Below are 16,746 nucleotides of genomic sequence, written 5' to 3'. Positions count from 1 at the left end.
ACATCTGAGTGCAACACTATGAATGTAGGGGAAACTTTATGAAAATGCGCGGCGTTACCTAATATTTAAAAGATTATTGAGTCTCCCCTCTCTCTCTAACAATTGTCCTTTTAACCTTTGAGTGTGGTGGTCTGAATACCTATAAACACTTTTGGCTTTGTTGAATAAATGAGTTGTTTGGTAGCATAAGCCAACCGTTAGACAATAGGAAACTATGATCTGCTGGTGTCATGAAATAAAAAGTCACCATCACCAAAATTGTTATGATTCATCCTCTGGTGGCCATGCCTGTATGGACCAAATTTCTCAAAACACAAACGACAATTTTCCCCCCTTACTCTCTTCAGCCCTTCTCTCTCACTCTATACACACACACACACACACACACACACACACACACACACACACACACACACACACACACACACACACACACACACACACACACACACACACACACACACACACACACACACACACACACACAGTGGAGCCCAAACAGGAGACGGAGACTACACTAAGTTACACACAGACATAGTTTTATATTATGTGTGGTAGGGGTAGAGAAAAAGAGACCAAAAACATTATTTCCAAATCAAAATGGACCTGAACTATCTTCAGCGCTCATCTGTTGGCCTGTACGTTATAAACGGTCTCAGATTGGATTAGTCGAAAGTCTGATTGCTGTGCATGAGTGTTCTGCCTGTGACAGAGGCTGGACAGCTATGATAAAAGCTTCTTCAAAAACACCTCCGGCCCACTGCCCGGTGCTGACTGACAGCTGAGATGGGTCTGGGCTTTAAGTGGCCGACACTTTGGTTTAAAGTGCAGCCACTTCATTTTTCACAAATTGACTGTGAGCGCTGTCAAGAGTGAGAGCCAACGTCAGGTTGGACAGTGACTAGTGGGAGCAGATGTTGTCTGTCTGTCTGTCTGTCTGTCTTTCATTGCAATGTTCTGTCTCCCTGTAGCAGCTACCGAGTCTTCACTGTTCAAGTGCAAATGAAATGAGTCCGTCGTACAAGCAGGGAATCCAACACCCGCACTCCCCCCCGCCTTACCTCTGCCTGTCCTCCCATAGAGAAAAGTGACATGGTTTCTCAATGCAGGGCAGGCAGGCAGTGGGAGAGAGTGGAAAAAACACATTAAACCACTTTCAAAGACATGTTGGCCCAGACTTGTCAAACAGCATCAGGGGCTCGTACTAAAGACAGGCAGTTAGCTGAAGGGACGTGGTAAACATACAAGTCATCAGTGAGGGATGCAGACAGGGCGGGTGGATGCATGTAGTTATAGTTGTGGGGGTGTGAATGTACTGTCAGAGGGCTGCTACGGGGGGGGGGGCAGTGTAATAAGCTAGGGAGACCTGGTTATCGAGCCTCAGTATCATATCTTGTCAGAGGGTACAATTTATGTCACTGTACTCTTGCACAATATTCCAACACTTTTACTGCATTAGCATGAACACACCACACTGTGCTGTAAAAACACATCCACACACCAATTATACATGCCGTGTCGAGCTTACAGATGCACCCAGATGTTTGGCGATTGTTGTCATGTGTATGTCACAAAGACCAACAAAACCACAAGCCGTCGTGATTGGATTTGATTTGATCCAGTGCTATAAACCGGCGCTGTGACAGCAACAATTATCATCCAGACAACAGAGACCCCCCCCCACCAGAATGGATTTAGCATCTTATCTGACAATCAGGACATTGCTTTTCTTCGAATCTCTTATTGGCTTAGTGGATAAGCTTATTAAGGGTGACCCGCCAAGCTGAAAGAGCCGAACATTATATTACATTTTCACTGCAGATTGAAAAGCATACAACGCTGCTGCCCCCCCCCCCCCAACTCAACAAAATCAGGGCTTTGGTCCAAATATTTACACACACACACACACACACACACACACACACACACACACACACACCATAACAAGCCCGGGGGATATGTCATTAGTGCTTTTAGCTTGATCTCATTACAAGTGGATGCCAGCAGGTTGAAGTAAGAGTTCAGTCGAGGTAAGATACTGATGCTGAATGATAATGCAGCCTCTGGCAGGCCTAAGGCAAGGGCTTTTCCATCAGGGCAGGTGGTTTGAGGATCTACCCTGTGAGAAGATTCAGGCAGTCAAAGGCCAGAGACCAGAGCCCTCCGGTTGACTGGCTGACCTGGTTAGAGCTTCACGAGACTCTGTCCTCAAACCCTGAGGGCTAGATGCTGCTGAGCAGTCTTCCCAGCAATTACACTGAAGACTGCAGCTCTTTTTTTCACACGTTTTAGGTGTGACTGACAAATGTGGAAAGCCAAGAAGTGATGGCAGGTTTTTACTTCATTTTTAATAAAAGAATTAATGTGGACAATGACTAAAAATACTGTCACACCGGTACTGTGCTATTTTTCAGCTGCATCCCTTCACTGCCATACTGTATGTCTCTGTCTTAGTGTCTTTTTGATGCAAGACTGTTGAAACTATAAACAGAATGACGTGTGAGGTGCTACAGCAAGTGTGTAAAAGGTAATACCTCTTCATTCCAGAGGGAAGGCTCATAAAGGTTCATAAAAGACTTTCTCAGGTCCAAGAACATGAACAGCAGTGCCAGGGTGGTCCGCTCAAAGACAGCCTGTCTGTTATCTTCATTACATTTGGGCTGCAACTAACTATTATTTTCATTATTGATTCATCTGTTGGTTATTTTCCTGATTAATCAGTCAGTGATTTGGTCTATAAAATGGTTGTGATCACTGTTTTTCTAAGAAACCAGGCGAGGTTCTCTGCTGTTTTGTCCATAACATATTCAGTTTACTGTCACAGTGGACTAAAAATAGTCATATTAAAACAAGTTGGAATCAAACAATTTATATTTTTCTTCTAAAAAAAATTACAAAACCAATTATCATAATAGTTGAAAATGAACTTAATAGTTGGCAGATAACTAATTAATCAAGACTAATTGTTGTAGTTCTATATTACATTACACTGCCTTATAATGATCCAATTAAACACCACAACCAGCTGACAGCCCCTGATGCAGGGGTCACTTATTAATGATACATGTGCAGGAGAGAGATTTATATAATGATATCACAGTGCACTAAAGTACTACTAAGATTAAATTAACTTACGTTGTTGATTGTTGTACACAAAAATGAATGTCATAGAACAACACTAAACAAAAAGCAAACATCCACACTGTCAAAGTCCACATTAGTAACTCTTAGTCTTGTTTCACTTACTGTAAAAAATGCACTTCTGTTCACAGAGGAAGATACTGTGCTAAAAACTGAGAATCCAGTAAAACATTTTACTTGTATTCATGACCTTATGGAATCACTAAAGTTTACACTGTGATGACAGTTCTTCAGAAAGAATGTCGAGGCGGCAGCTGATTACTTTTATCATGAGAGAGTTGGCATGAAACATAAAACCTCAGCTATACAAGTAAAGCTGTGTGCAGCTGTTGTTGTTGCCTCACCTTAATTTCATATATAGGCAAATGACTATTGCTCCAGACTGCTGGCTACCAAAACATTACACCTAAATGGTTGACTGACACAGAAAGACAGACAGACATCCAGACAGTCAGACGGACCAGCAGACAGACAGGCAGGTGGTTGGACGAAGATGTGGGGGATCAGAGGGGGGGTTTTCCAACCTGAGCTCTCCTTGCTTGCCCCTCCACTCCTTGCCTTCCCACTCCCCCAGTGACAGAGAGCAGATGGGCCTCACAGCACGCCCCTCTGTTCAACAGAGCTACTGTACAAAGCAGCACACACCACAGGCCCCCACTCCAACATCACTGAGCAGAACAGAACAACACTAACACACACACACACACACACACACACACACACACACACACACACACACACACACAAAACATCTTTTCTAAAAGTCTAAATCCAGTTTGGGCTATAAGAATATGTGACCTTGGTCTGACCTGTATTTGCAGCACCACTAGTGAGTTTTGCCAAAATACAGTCGAACACATCACACATGAACAAACAGACCAGCAAAAAGACTGAAAATGCTTTTCCTTCAGGGTTTCTTAGTTTTCTTAGGTTTCGAAGCAAGTGTACGTTCAAATTCCAGCTGGGCTCCTGAAAACAGCTTAAAATCAGTCTGATACAACGGATATGTGACAAAAGTACTAATACACTTTGCAATAATCCTAAATGACCTAAATGTAACACTCCATGGTATTTATCTACTGTCTATTACAGAGAAATGCAGCATATTCTCTGACAGTTTGTAACCTGCTTGCAGCTCTCACACACAAGCAAGTTATTCAGAGTAGCTCATCTGATTTCACACATGCATAAACAGGCACACACCCTCATTCACACACACATTCAATATTGAATGCTGTCTCCTGCTTCTCACTTCTTATAACCCCACACACACACACACACACACCAAAAACCTCCTACACAAAGAGAGAATACTTGAATGTACATTGAATCAATTTTCTCACGCCTGCAGGACAATACATATTTTTCTGCGCTTTGCATGCTTGGAGAGGATTTCAGCCTTGTTACACACACACACACACACACACACACAGACACACACACACACACACACACACACACACACACACACACACACACAGCCTTGCTCTGACTGACAGGAAGGTGAGAACCCTAAATTAATTATTTTCTTAGAGTAAAAAAAATAGCAATGAAATAAAAGCTTGCTACTGTATTCTCATCCATCTCTGCTGAAGCTCCCTCTATCTGGCCCTTTTCCTTTTTTCCCTTTTTTTCTACTGTGAGGCGATTGTATGTCAGAGGCGCTTATAAACATTTCTCTATTTTTCCACCCTTGAGCTTACAATATCTCATAGTTCAGTACGTTGGGTCAGTGCCAGAGATCGAAAACATTTGCTGCAATCTGTGAGCTTGGCTGGAAAGGGAATAAAAAAAAAGAGGGTGAGAGGCAGAAAAAAATAACTTGCTTCTTTCTTTATTCAACACAAAATGTTCTCCCTCTCTTTCTTCTTCACTCCACTTTAAGTCAGAGCTAACAAAAAGTGCTGATAACAGTCTCTCTCTCTCTCTCTCTCTCTCTGCACTGTAGCATTTCTAAATGGAGAATTAAACCTTAAGATGGACCTATGACATTTAAAATGTAACCTTGTGGGAGGACAATACCTTAACCTTTATTTACAGTGAAGCCAAAGAAAAGATAATACTTCTGCTAGATAACTGGGCAGCTTGTTTTTTTTTTTTAGGAGAGGACAAAAAAAAGGGGAGGGGGGGGGGTGGCAAAGGGAGCAGATGATGATCTTTTCAATTATGCATATGTCATAAAGTGACAGATTAGGGTGTTATTGAGCATCAAGGTTGATAGGTCTATCTACATTTTGTAGGGTAAAAAAAAAATATCTGTCATTACTGAAAAGGGTGAATGTGTCACAGTCTTGCTATGAAACAGTCTGGGCATTAGCTGTCCTCAAAGCCAAACACATTATCATTATCATCTGTGGTATAATCACTTTAATAATTGCTCATAATTATTGAGATTACCAAGAAGGAAGTCGTCGTAATTTAGAGGGTTCTCGCTGATATCTAAGCCAAAACACTTTGCGTTTGACCCGTCAGTGTTGTTGCTGTCGTGTCACAGCCACCTGTGATGTGTGTGGAGGGTTATGGCCACGCATGCTGAGTTAATGTTTGTTTGTGTGTCGGCACGTATGTGTGTAAACAGGTGAGGGAGGTGAGAAAGGGAGGTGAGAAAGAGAGTGGGTGAGAAAGTGGTGGATGTGTCCGTGTATGTGTGTGTGTGTGCATCTGCAAGGTTTGAATGTGTGTCCAAATGTGTGTGTGTGGGTGTGTGTGCGCTCAGGAGATCAGGGTTGGGCTCCTGCTGCCAATGGCCAAAACACCACTCATGATCAACACACAATTACAGCCAGCCGCAGCCACCTGCCAACACATCCAACACACACACACACACACACACACACACACACACACACACACACACACACAAATACAAGAAGCAGATGCACAATATTTATCAACACACAGTCTCACGCACATATGACCACATGCAGTCTTTTCTGTACTGCATGCACAGCCATCACAGCAGTATAAGACAACCTTGAAACTGGCAGGTAGCACCATCTGTCTATTAGCCAGTACTGGGACTGACATGACTCATAACACAGGTCTGCTATACTGCATCCACATAACTACTGGACACTCTCTGTCATGTGACCTGTTGGAAAATAGGAGCCTTTCAAAGCAGTTGGGGCACTAACTCATATTACTAATGACTACAGGCTGCAGCAACAACACAGCCACAACTACTTTATACAAAACCTCTAAGAAACATTTGCAGGATTATATGGGTGTGGATTTGCCTGTTACTGTAGATAGTGATGGTAGCATACATTTAAAATGTCTGAGAATGTTCTGGAATTTGTCAGAGAAACTTTGGTGATTTGAACTGCAATAAAGTAATGCATTTTTTTTTGTGTAACAACCTGGACAACCTTTAAATCAACAGAACCAATTAGACAAAGGTGGAGCCAAAATAAATAAAATACACCACAACATATGTTCCTACAAAACCACTAAACCACTGTGGAGTCTATACTATATTTAAGCTAATGGTGAAGCTGGTAACCTACATGTTCATTGTCCCTGGTGTCTGTTTGTCCTGCAGTGACCTACACAAACACATCCAGAAATATGGAGCTGGAGAAGGCTGACCCTCCCCCAGAGAAATGGTAAAGCCTAACCTCTCAGTCCCTGCCTGTGTGTGTGTGTGTGTGTGCGTGTGTGTGTGTGTGCGTGTGTGTGTGTAAACAGTGGGCACAGACACACAGTGTAACAGACAGAAGAGAACAATGTAACAGATAGACCTTGCTGGTGGAGATACAGCACTGCATCAGTGTACCATAAATATTCATTAGTGACCTTGTCACCTTGCTACACACAAAAATATGTTCAGGCACACACTGATATACACTCACATACCCTTGAAGCTATATTTCACACCAGTAGAGCATGACTTCATTCAACTACAAGCCCGGGTGCAAGTTAAACACAAAACTGCTAATCACAGGTGTGCTGTACTTGTGTGTGATGTCACTTTGTAAAGCCTTACTGGTGATCCGGATGATAGTTTGTCTCTTCTTTTTACAAATGACTTTTGCTTGGTTGTTATCGTGTGACTGTGTAGCAAACATTATGAGAATAGCTACAAAATGTTAGAGCGACTCTCCCTAAAGCCAACAGCAGAACCAATGGCTCCCACTAAACCAGCAGCAGAGCTGTGAACACTGATACGCTTTCAACTGGCTGTTACATTAAGATATTGCTACAGTGTCACTGTTCTCTTCCAATACATTTGACATGCTCTACATAGCCCTGCTGTTTCGTATTGTAAATGTCATACAATATACAGTATATGATGCAACATACACATTCAATCGCTTGCATGATTACACAGTTATTAAAACTACAATTATAGCAGCTTTTCAGTGTTTTCACAACAGTAACAACTGAACAGGTTCTGTTTCCCTGTATTAATTCAGTGCTGTAAACAACAGCAGCATAGGGCCAATGAAATCCACAAAACCTTGAAACATGCCTGAATGCACATTTTTAGTGAGAAACTGAAAAAAAAAAAAAAAAACTAGCTGCTCCATTTTTCTGACAAACATCTCCATCCATCCCACCTTCAGAGCCTGTCGACTGAACAACCAAATGCAACCCCCCCACCCCCCACATCCCGGAGAGGCCTGTGTTAAAATACTGTTGTTTTACATGTGCCTTGACTACAAATTTGATATAACACATACAAGCTTAGTGCATTGAAACAAAGCAAACACTAGAGTGAGAGGAAGAGTGTTGAGCTGAGCACCGTCAAATGACTTTTCTCAGCATCACGGAAGATGACGAGGTAATAGTAGGTACTGTGCTGAAACCTTGTAAAATATAACCTCTCATACTTCAACTGGGACATTGTGGGATGTCAAAAGGGCTTTCTCCATATATCTCACAGCTCATAAAGCTAGTTGTGCTCTTACTACAGTGTGAAAGTGAGATCCAATCTGATAAACTCACCATCGTATGTTTCTTGTTCAGGTGTTTCTTCTTCTTCTTTCCTTGAGTGTGTGCCACGCGGGGGTTGTTCTCCTGGTCTGAGGATTGGTGATGGTGGTGATTGTTCTTGCAGGGCTCCAGGCTCAGGCCGTTGGGGACCCTGCCAGGCTTTTTCTTGTGCAGGGGCCCCGCCTGGTTGTCTCTGGACTCCTGGGGCTTCAGTGTCATGTTCTTCTGTAGAGGATAGGAAGCAGAGGAGGCTTACATTAGAACTTCAAAACAAATATTCTATCAGCGCTGCTGGCAATGTATCAGCTGTACAGCTACCCATAGAGGATTCTGCAATCATAGGGTTCATCAACAGTCAAATCAATGTTTCATTAAGTTCTTGTACCTGCTCATTACCAGAGCTTAAAAACAGGCTGGATATCCAATCGTAAGAGCCTGTTTTGACAGATAGCAAATCTCTAGCCAAAAGTAAGCAGTGCAGTGAATTTACTCCAAATTGAGGAGCAATCGTGCAGAAAGGCTTTAGATACAATATTTTCTTCCACAAAGAACAGCAAAAAAAGGGGGGATTCTTTTTTACGATTTATGTTTTGCCTTTGCTTTACTTGAAAGTATGCAGTAGATAGGAATAATGAGACAAGTCAGAAAGCATCCCTGGCTGGGTTTAAAATCATGCGTCTTAAACCACTTGGCCAAATGATTTTTTTTTCTCCATTGTTTTCTTAATCACAACTCATATCTTACTCATATTTTCGTCTACCATTTATATTTGAGTTAGGTCATCACTATTGGGTATGTATGCATTTGCCAGAGTTATGAAACATTAGTTCTAGGAGTCTCTGAGTCTCTGCAGGTAGCCATTTCTGCCTGTGTTGATTCCAGTTAAAGTGTACATGTTAAAGTGCCCATGTGTTGGTTCCCATCAAAAGCAATACAATAGTTAACAGTATACTAGCTTTTCTTAATTAACACCACATTACTGGACTCTAAACAACATTCAAACTTAGTCTGTGGTGGAGAAAGCTAAGATAATAAGAAACCTAGATTGAGCTTGTGTTTACCGCAACGCAACAAACACCACCAAACATTTAAGTTGAGTTTGCCTGAAATGTCAGAAGACATTTCTCTTCATAGAGTACAAAACCATACAATGAGCTACTGCTCCAATAATGCAGTATATTTCCAAACAGCTGGGGTTATACAGTTTGACAGCACTGATCAATACAACAACTCATCTGCTGCTGAGAGAGTGTGTAATTTATCACAGCCGTCCACAGTGAAACTTATTGAACACATCAGCTTTGTTATTTGAAGGGCTGACCTGTTTTGCTCCATTGTGGACCAAAAAGCTGTTGTTAATACCCCCGGGGAGGAATTGAAGCTGGTGAAGCAGCCATCAGTGTGGAGGCCCACTGCTGAAGGGGAAAGGTGCAAAGCTGCCACAGCTGCACTAATGACATGTCGATACTCTGCAACATTTTAACAGCGGGGCTGGAGAGAGACAAGCTCATTCCTGTCTAGAGGGATTCACACAGCTGACGTATGGGAACACAGACACTACAAAGGTCAAGAAATGCAATATATGTATGATGTGTTAGTGCAGATAAAAGGGCCAACCCTCCAGCTGTACATGTGCTGTTAGTTTCTCTAGTATTCTTCTCTCTTCTTGCTTTATTTAATGCCTTCTAAATCCTCTACAACTGACCTACTTGAACGGTTGCCAGTTTTCCACTAAATGACTGATTATATTGCTAATTCCTCTGTTATCACAATGTTTGGGCTAAATTAAAGGTTCTACTGGATTATGGACCCTTTCACATTTGTCTCACACACACACACTGGGACATCTTTTTCTACTTTGTTGTACTGTTTTTGTTATTAACATCTTTAGGGGTATTGAACAGCCCTTGAGCTAGACTCAGCATCGGTCCAGGATTTCTCCCACAGCCCACAGAAAAGACCATATGCCTTATATTTGGCGTACAGTGCGTATGAGGAGTAAAACCAAGGCAGATTTTCCACAAATCCAAAGCATCTCAGGCAGGAGTGGTTCCTTGTCGATGGACCACCTCGGAGCAGGCGTAGTGTGCCTGTAGAGAGAATGACTTAACTGGTGTTACAGATATGCCCTGCTGTCATGACGATGAGTTTGATGGGTGTTGCTGCTGCTGGCGCTGACTCACTAAACCATTTCTAAAGGCCTTCGATTCCCCCCTCGCGGAAAAAAACAAGCGCACGCATCGACTAATCTTGTTTGCCTTTTTTCCGCCCACGCCCCATCCGAGGCAAATAATGCAACATGACATGCATTGTCAGTGCGCAGAATAAGTGACGAAGTTATGATGGGGCTTGAGAGAGCTTCCATTGTGCCGGCTTTCTGCATGCTTCTAAGCCTCCAAACCTCACTGACTGCCAGGAATAAATTATGTACAATATGTTTTGCCTGCTCGCCGAACAATGGCAAGACAAATTCCTTATTTCAGCGGCCTTATGATGATACTGAAAGGAAAGTAATTGCTCAGTGTGGCTCCCTCTCCAACTAGCTCTCCTCACTGTGATTGTCTGGCAGTGTACAAAGTAATTACACCAACATTTTAGTGGCTGTGCGTGTTTGCAGGTATGCTCACAACAGGTGACAGTCTGGAAAGCAGCTATTTTAATTACCTTTGTTCATTTTTTTTTGGTACATTTTTGATTTTTTTATGAAAGGCTGCATAATGTGCCGCATCTAATGAGAGATTAAAAACTTGTTACCTTCAAACATCCTGTTATTAATCTTACATCAGAGAGACATTTACTCAACTGCTTAAATTTCCCCTGCAGTCAAAAATGTGGTTTGCTTCTTATTCCTTCAGCTGGATGTTTAAGCTTCTCTGTCTATAGTTTGTTTTCACATTCATCTATTAAAAGGAGGAAAGTTCATCTCTCATCTCATCTATCTTACCCCATGTGTGACATCACAACTAGTTTGGAGTCAATCATGGGCAACACATATGTGATGTGATGTCATGTGCACATACACCAGCAATGAAAACCATCTAAAGTAGCTTACTGCAGTATAGTAGTGTGCTGCATTAAATTCCTCCTGCTGAATATTCCAACAAAAAAAAACAAAAAAAACGCTCATTAACAATTCATATACAGCAGAAGTGCGAAGAGGCAATTCTACAAAAGACAAAAAAAACAAAAAAACAAATGCATGGAACAGTAAGTCTGTGCTGCTACTCTTCACAGTCAGGGAGAGGTTGAATGAAACAATGGAAAGCTGTGCTTGCCAAAAAAAGAAAGAAGAAATGCAGTTTAAAATAATAAACTAGAAGTGAGTCAGTGAATAAAGATGATGAATTGAAGGGACAGAGTGTGGTCCAACGGATGATTCCAGGAGCTGGGCTCGATAACCATTGTGGCATGTGTGAGGTAATGGGATACGTCTAATTCAATTCTCCAAATTCTCACTTATGTGCAAGTTTTTAACATCTTGGAAACATCTTCTAAATATGATACTCATGTAATCAAATAGTAAAAAAGCTCATATAAGCTGAGCCTACATGAAGCTCCATTGTGGCTTTTATTTTACTGTATAATAACGTCACAGTTTTGATACCACTAGCACACTAGCTGCATGCTTGAGGCAACCATCATCTCTAATTTCTCCTATATTTTTGTGGGACTTAATTTCACTTCATTGATCCCCTCGTGCCTGTTTCCACTACTTTTCTTCAATCTCCTTTGTCTTGTGTTTGAACGTGGCTCTAGAGAAGCTCCGCCTGTGTACCCGAGCACTATGAACTCCAAGTCTCCTACAGTAGATTTAACAAGCTGGGCCTTCTCTGGTCTCTCACAGCCTGTTGGCATTTGAGCGACCACAAACAGACAAGCCTTGTGAGAGGCTGATCAAAGAGTCTGATCAATTTGACTGAGACAATTTAATTAGTCTACACACACTGGGCTCCCAGCAGAGAGGAAAAGAGAGAGAGACAGAGGGATGGATGGTGGCAGTAAAAAAGGAATAGACAGAGACACTGAGAAACAGAGAGAGCACTTGAACGCACCACAGGCATATGAATCTGGCTTTCTGCGATAGTGTTGCATCAAGCTCAAAGTGCATTTACACACACACACAAACACACACACACACACACACACACACACACACACACACACACACATTTGTCTCTGATCTGCCTGGCTGACAGTATTAGCAAACTCTGCACAACAACAGACAAAGTAAACAATAATTGGAGATCTAATGAATGCTAATAAAGACTGATAAGTACAATCACTCCTCACGGGGCACTCCAGGACAACAGCCCATATTAACTTGAGCTATCTAGTTAAGTTGAGCAGTGAATTGTCTCTCATTCTTTAGGGAGTCCTTGACCTGATTATCACATTTTCAGTGGGTGTGAAATAGCATTAAGCGAGCTCAGAGTGTTGGGTGTAACAAATTGCTGGGTAATTCACTGCTGCTGTTTGTGGTGATGTAACCAATTACAGGTGTGATTAGAGCGGCTGAACTGCTTCATACGTGATTTAATGGTTCAAACTCAGGTCTAAATGTCACGTAAATACGGTGAAAACTGGCTCAGTCAGTACCTTATAAAGAAGCTTTAATGCTAGTAACAGGGACACTATTGATATTGGTCACAATAACTGGTAAAGAAAGAGAGAAGTAACATATAAGTGAAAGATTTCTCTCAATGTAACTCAATGAGGGAACCAGGTAAAACACATTTTTGCAGAGTTTTGATGGTGAATAAATAGCCAAAACTAAACAAGTAACATTATTGATAACAGTAAAAAAAAAAAGATACTGTGATTTTTATTTTAAATAAGAAACAAACCCCTACAAACTGAAACTTTTCAATAAGTCAGAGGGAAGATGTGACTCATTTCACTTGTTGCTGTTAATTTGTCTCTTTATCAAACACATATGGTATAATTCATTATAGGAGGCATGTTGTTTTTTGCTCCCACTACAGTTCACTGACAAGCTGGATGTCAGCCATATAACAGTACTTTGAAATATGCTGAAAATACATGATACACTATACTCTGAATTGACAAAAACTTTAAAGTTTATTTTCATAAAGCTAACTATAACAAACAGACCATTTAAAATACGCTGCAGAAGTTTTAAATAAATCTAAAAAGAAAATGTTATCTGCATTTGGGTATTTATCATATTAATCTACAGTGGAGGTCATCATTACAATTGTTTTCAAGCAGTAGACAAGGAAGGACATCATTATACACAGTAAGAAGATGTAAATACTACATTTAGACTGTGTTTCAATCCCTGGTTCCTGCAGGGTTTAATATAACAGTCCAAAGCCACATGGCCAAAATATAGAAGTTAGTTTCACAGTAATAAGTCAGTACTGCATTAAAAAGCTCATCTTGTAAGAATGTATGCAACACTTGTTTTTTGTGATGGAACAAACTACTTTATCACTATCAGGACTTGCAGCTTTATGTTCCATACCACTCACTGCTAAATATAACTTAAGATTGAAGACAGCTGAAATAACAATTCAGCATTTAAGTCAAATATAATACTGGCACCATATATTTGTTAAACTATCATGGAAGGACCCATGTTCAAAAATAGCTGAAAAAAAAGTGTTTTAAATATCTCTCAAATCTTTATATGGCATTTTAATTATGGTGTTTTTGTTTTTTTTGTGGTCATGTAGCAATGATATATCAAATCTTTTGTGTCAAAGCTGAGCAGTTCTGATAAACAACAACTTTTTTGATTTAGGGGACAACACTACAGTGACAGAGACCCTATCAGTCCACAGAGCCATGTACCAGTGGCTGAAGCTTCTGGGCATTGGCCAGTGCTGGCACCAGCTGATACAACTGGCCAACCTGGATGAGCACGCTGCCAAATGGGTCTACAGCACATTTGGCAGTGTGGAGACAATGCTGCAAACACATGCTCCACATGCACAACATATGAGGAATTCAACCACTGAGTTAACCATATGGACAGCCATGTACACTTCAGCACTAGTCTGTTCACAGAGCCTTCAGCCTCTTGAAAAACTGCCTCTCCTGCAACAATGAGATGAGAGTTGTGAGAAAAAGAGCAAGGTCCTGCAGAAAATGATTCAGCAGTCCATCCAGACAGTTGACCTGCAGTTCAGAGAGAACACGACGAGAACGGAGAGCTGCTTGAGAAGAAGCAGCTCCTCAATACAGACACAAGAAGCAGAAGTTCAAATGTAGGAGAGAGACTGTCCCAAAAAAAGGAACTATCTTAATATTCATTTTATTTTGGAGATAGAAACTTGATGAGCATTGATGATAAATTTTGACCACATTCAGCCTGATATAAATGCAGTGATTAAAAAATGCAACAGATGTAGAACTAAGTGTGAGCACACACTCTGCCTGTATTTACAGCCAATTTTTTTATAAATATAAATAAAGCAAATCCTTGAGGCAGAAATTCTTTGCTCGTTATTTTAAATGGATGTATTCTAGCCTGATTGCAGCTATTGTAAAAGTAAGAATGTGAGTTTACACAGGTTAAGTGTAACTATTCGATGGTGCGGATCTCAAGGCTGCCATTAAGTACATCTGGAAACATTTGAGAAACACAAAGCATCAGTGGAAGTTGGTGTAAATCTTGTTTGGAGATTTGATACTGAACCAAGAAAAGAAACATCTTCGCCTGGGCTGCATGAACAAGATCTGTAAGCAGTCGCTTCCGCACGTAATTGTGTCATAATCCAGCTGTGAGGACATGATCATCACTGCCCCAGAGTCCTGATGCAGTTCACACACCTACTGAACATATGGTTTCATTCACCAGTTTCCTATGTATGATAATAAAAAAAAATATCAGCTTACATCATCAGCATATTAAATATACATAATGAAGGCAAACTACAAATATTTGAGTACTGATCTTAAAACAATCTCCACTTCTGTGTTTTTTTGCCAATTGCCAATTCAATATCATAGTAGACAGTAGTGCTGCTTCTATACTGTAGAAAACAATTACCTGCACTACTAACTAACAATTACCTGCACTACTAATTATTGTACTGAATATATGTCTTAATCTGCAACGGAATCTATGATTTTGACTGATACAACTTACCATAAATGTTATGGAACTACATTCATATCATATGAATGTAGTTCCATAACATTTATGGTACAGTAAGTTGTATCAATTATCTTTCCATATTCAAATAATTAATTCATTTGTTTACCCAATCACGTATCCCATAAAAGTATGTGAGACTCATTAAGAAAGAGAAAATGACTTAAAGCACTGTGTTCCTCAGTGGAAACCAGCAGATGTCTTTATAGCAGAGGTTATGACTAAAGGGACTCTTACTTATCTGTAATTAATATCACAGGGAAGATAAAGTGCTGGCAGTATCAATATTGCTGCATCATTTCTGTGGAAGCTGTAGCTTGGGGGGGGAAGGAGGGGGCTGGCGGCTGAGGCTCCACTACAAAAACTGGAACACTTTCTAGCTCAGTTCCTTCTAAAGCCACACTCTGAAGCTCTGCCTCCCTTCTGACTGTCTCAGAATAGATGCAGGTGCTCACACAAACACACACACAAACAGCTGCTGAGGATTTTCAGGTGCAGATGAGCTACTGTCAGCATTATATGCAGAGGCCCGTGGGTGGAGGGAAGGGGGGGGGGGGGGGGGCTTGTCTGAGGAGAGTAAAGCTTTTCAGGTAGGCAGTAAATTATTCCCCTGACAGACAGAGCCATCTACAAGATGTTTGTCCACCTGCATTAGTTTCCTTCTTTCTCATGATAGCTGCTTCACAACAACAGAGGGACCTGACAAAATAGTGTCCACTTATTAAAAAAGCACACACACACGCACACGCACACACACACACACACACACACACACACCCACACAAAACACACACACTACTCGAGTACACAGACAAAGACACCTAGCCAATTTCCCCCCAGACACTAATCTCATCATAGTGTTTTTTTTTTTTTCAGGAGGGTTTGTGAAAAAACACAAGGGGATATCCTGTGTGTGACCATCTGATTTCCTGGTTGTGTCTGGCTGTTTCAACAAATACCGATTCTTTCCTTTCTGGGAGCGCAGACGGGACCGGGAGTGGGGGAAGGTGTGTGTTGGGGGGGGGGGGGGGGGGGGGGTGTCTGGGGTAATTGGAGATCTCGTTGACTGGGTTCCATTTGTATCTTTCAGTCTTATCGGGGGTCCTGGGAGAGGAACAACAATTGATTTGCCCAAATCAAACAGGCGAGTGCTGTGAGCCACAATATCGTATCAAAGGCGGCCATCGAGCGGCTGCACTCTGGCCACAATAATACTGAGACAATGAGACGTGTCCAAATTGATAATATACCGTTACACAGAGCCTGTGGGAGTGGCTGGGAGGTAGGAAGTATTCTTTCTTTTTTAAATTCTCTTACATCAGCAGCACCAAAGTCAATGGCTCTGTATCCATGTGCGTTTACATTTGAGGATGTATGTATATGTGTGTGTACGTGTTTCCAGTGTTCATTTTTAAAAAAGAAGGCCTTCTGTAGAGACGCCAGCAGAGCACAGGACTTAATGAAAAACAAACATATTCAGCGTGAGCCACAAGAACCCACAACATTTACCCTGATTAAATAAACATGAGGAGCAGATACAGCCTGTCAGC

At 41.3% G+C, this 16,746-nt stretch overlaps 1 protein-coding gene across 1 annotated transcript in view; it reads right to left on the bottom strand.

The window, feature by feature from the left end:
- Positions 1 to 16,746, bottom strand: part of auts2a (activator of transcription and developmental regulator AUTS2 a) — a 309,809-nt gene that overhangs the window by 227,080 nt on the left and 65,983 nt on the right. The window contains 1 exon segment of the mRNA XM_053331373.1: positions 8,089 to 8,301. Coding sequence (XP_053187348.1) covers positions 8,089 to 8,301 — 213 coding nt within the window.

Source organism: Scomber japonicus, chromosome 13, assembly GCF_027409825.1.
Source record: "Scomber japonicus isolate fScoJap1 chromosome 13, fScoJap1.pri, whole genome shotgun sequence".
Classification (NCBI taxonomy): domain Eukaryota; kingdom Metazoa; phylum Chordata; class Actinopteri; order Scombriformes; family Scombridae; genus Scomber; species Scomber japonicus.
Note: the sequence above shows the minus strand (reverse complement) of the source record. Positions and strands in the feature narration are given on the sequence as shown.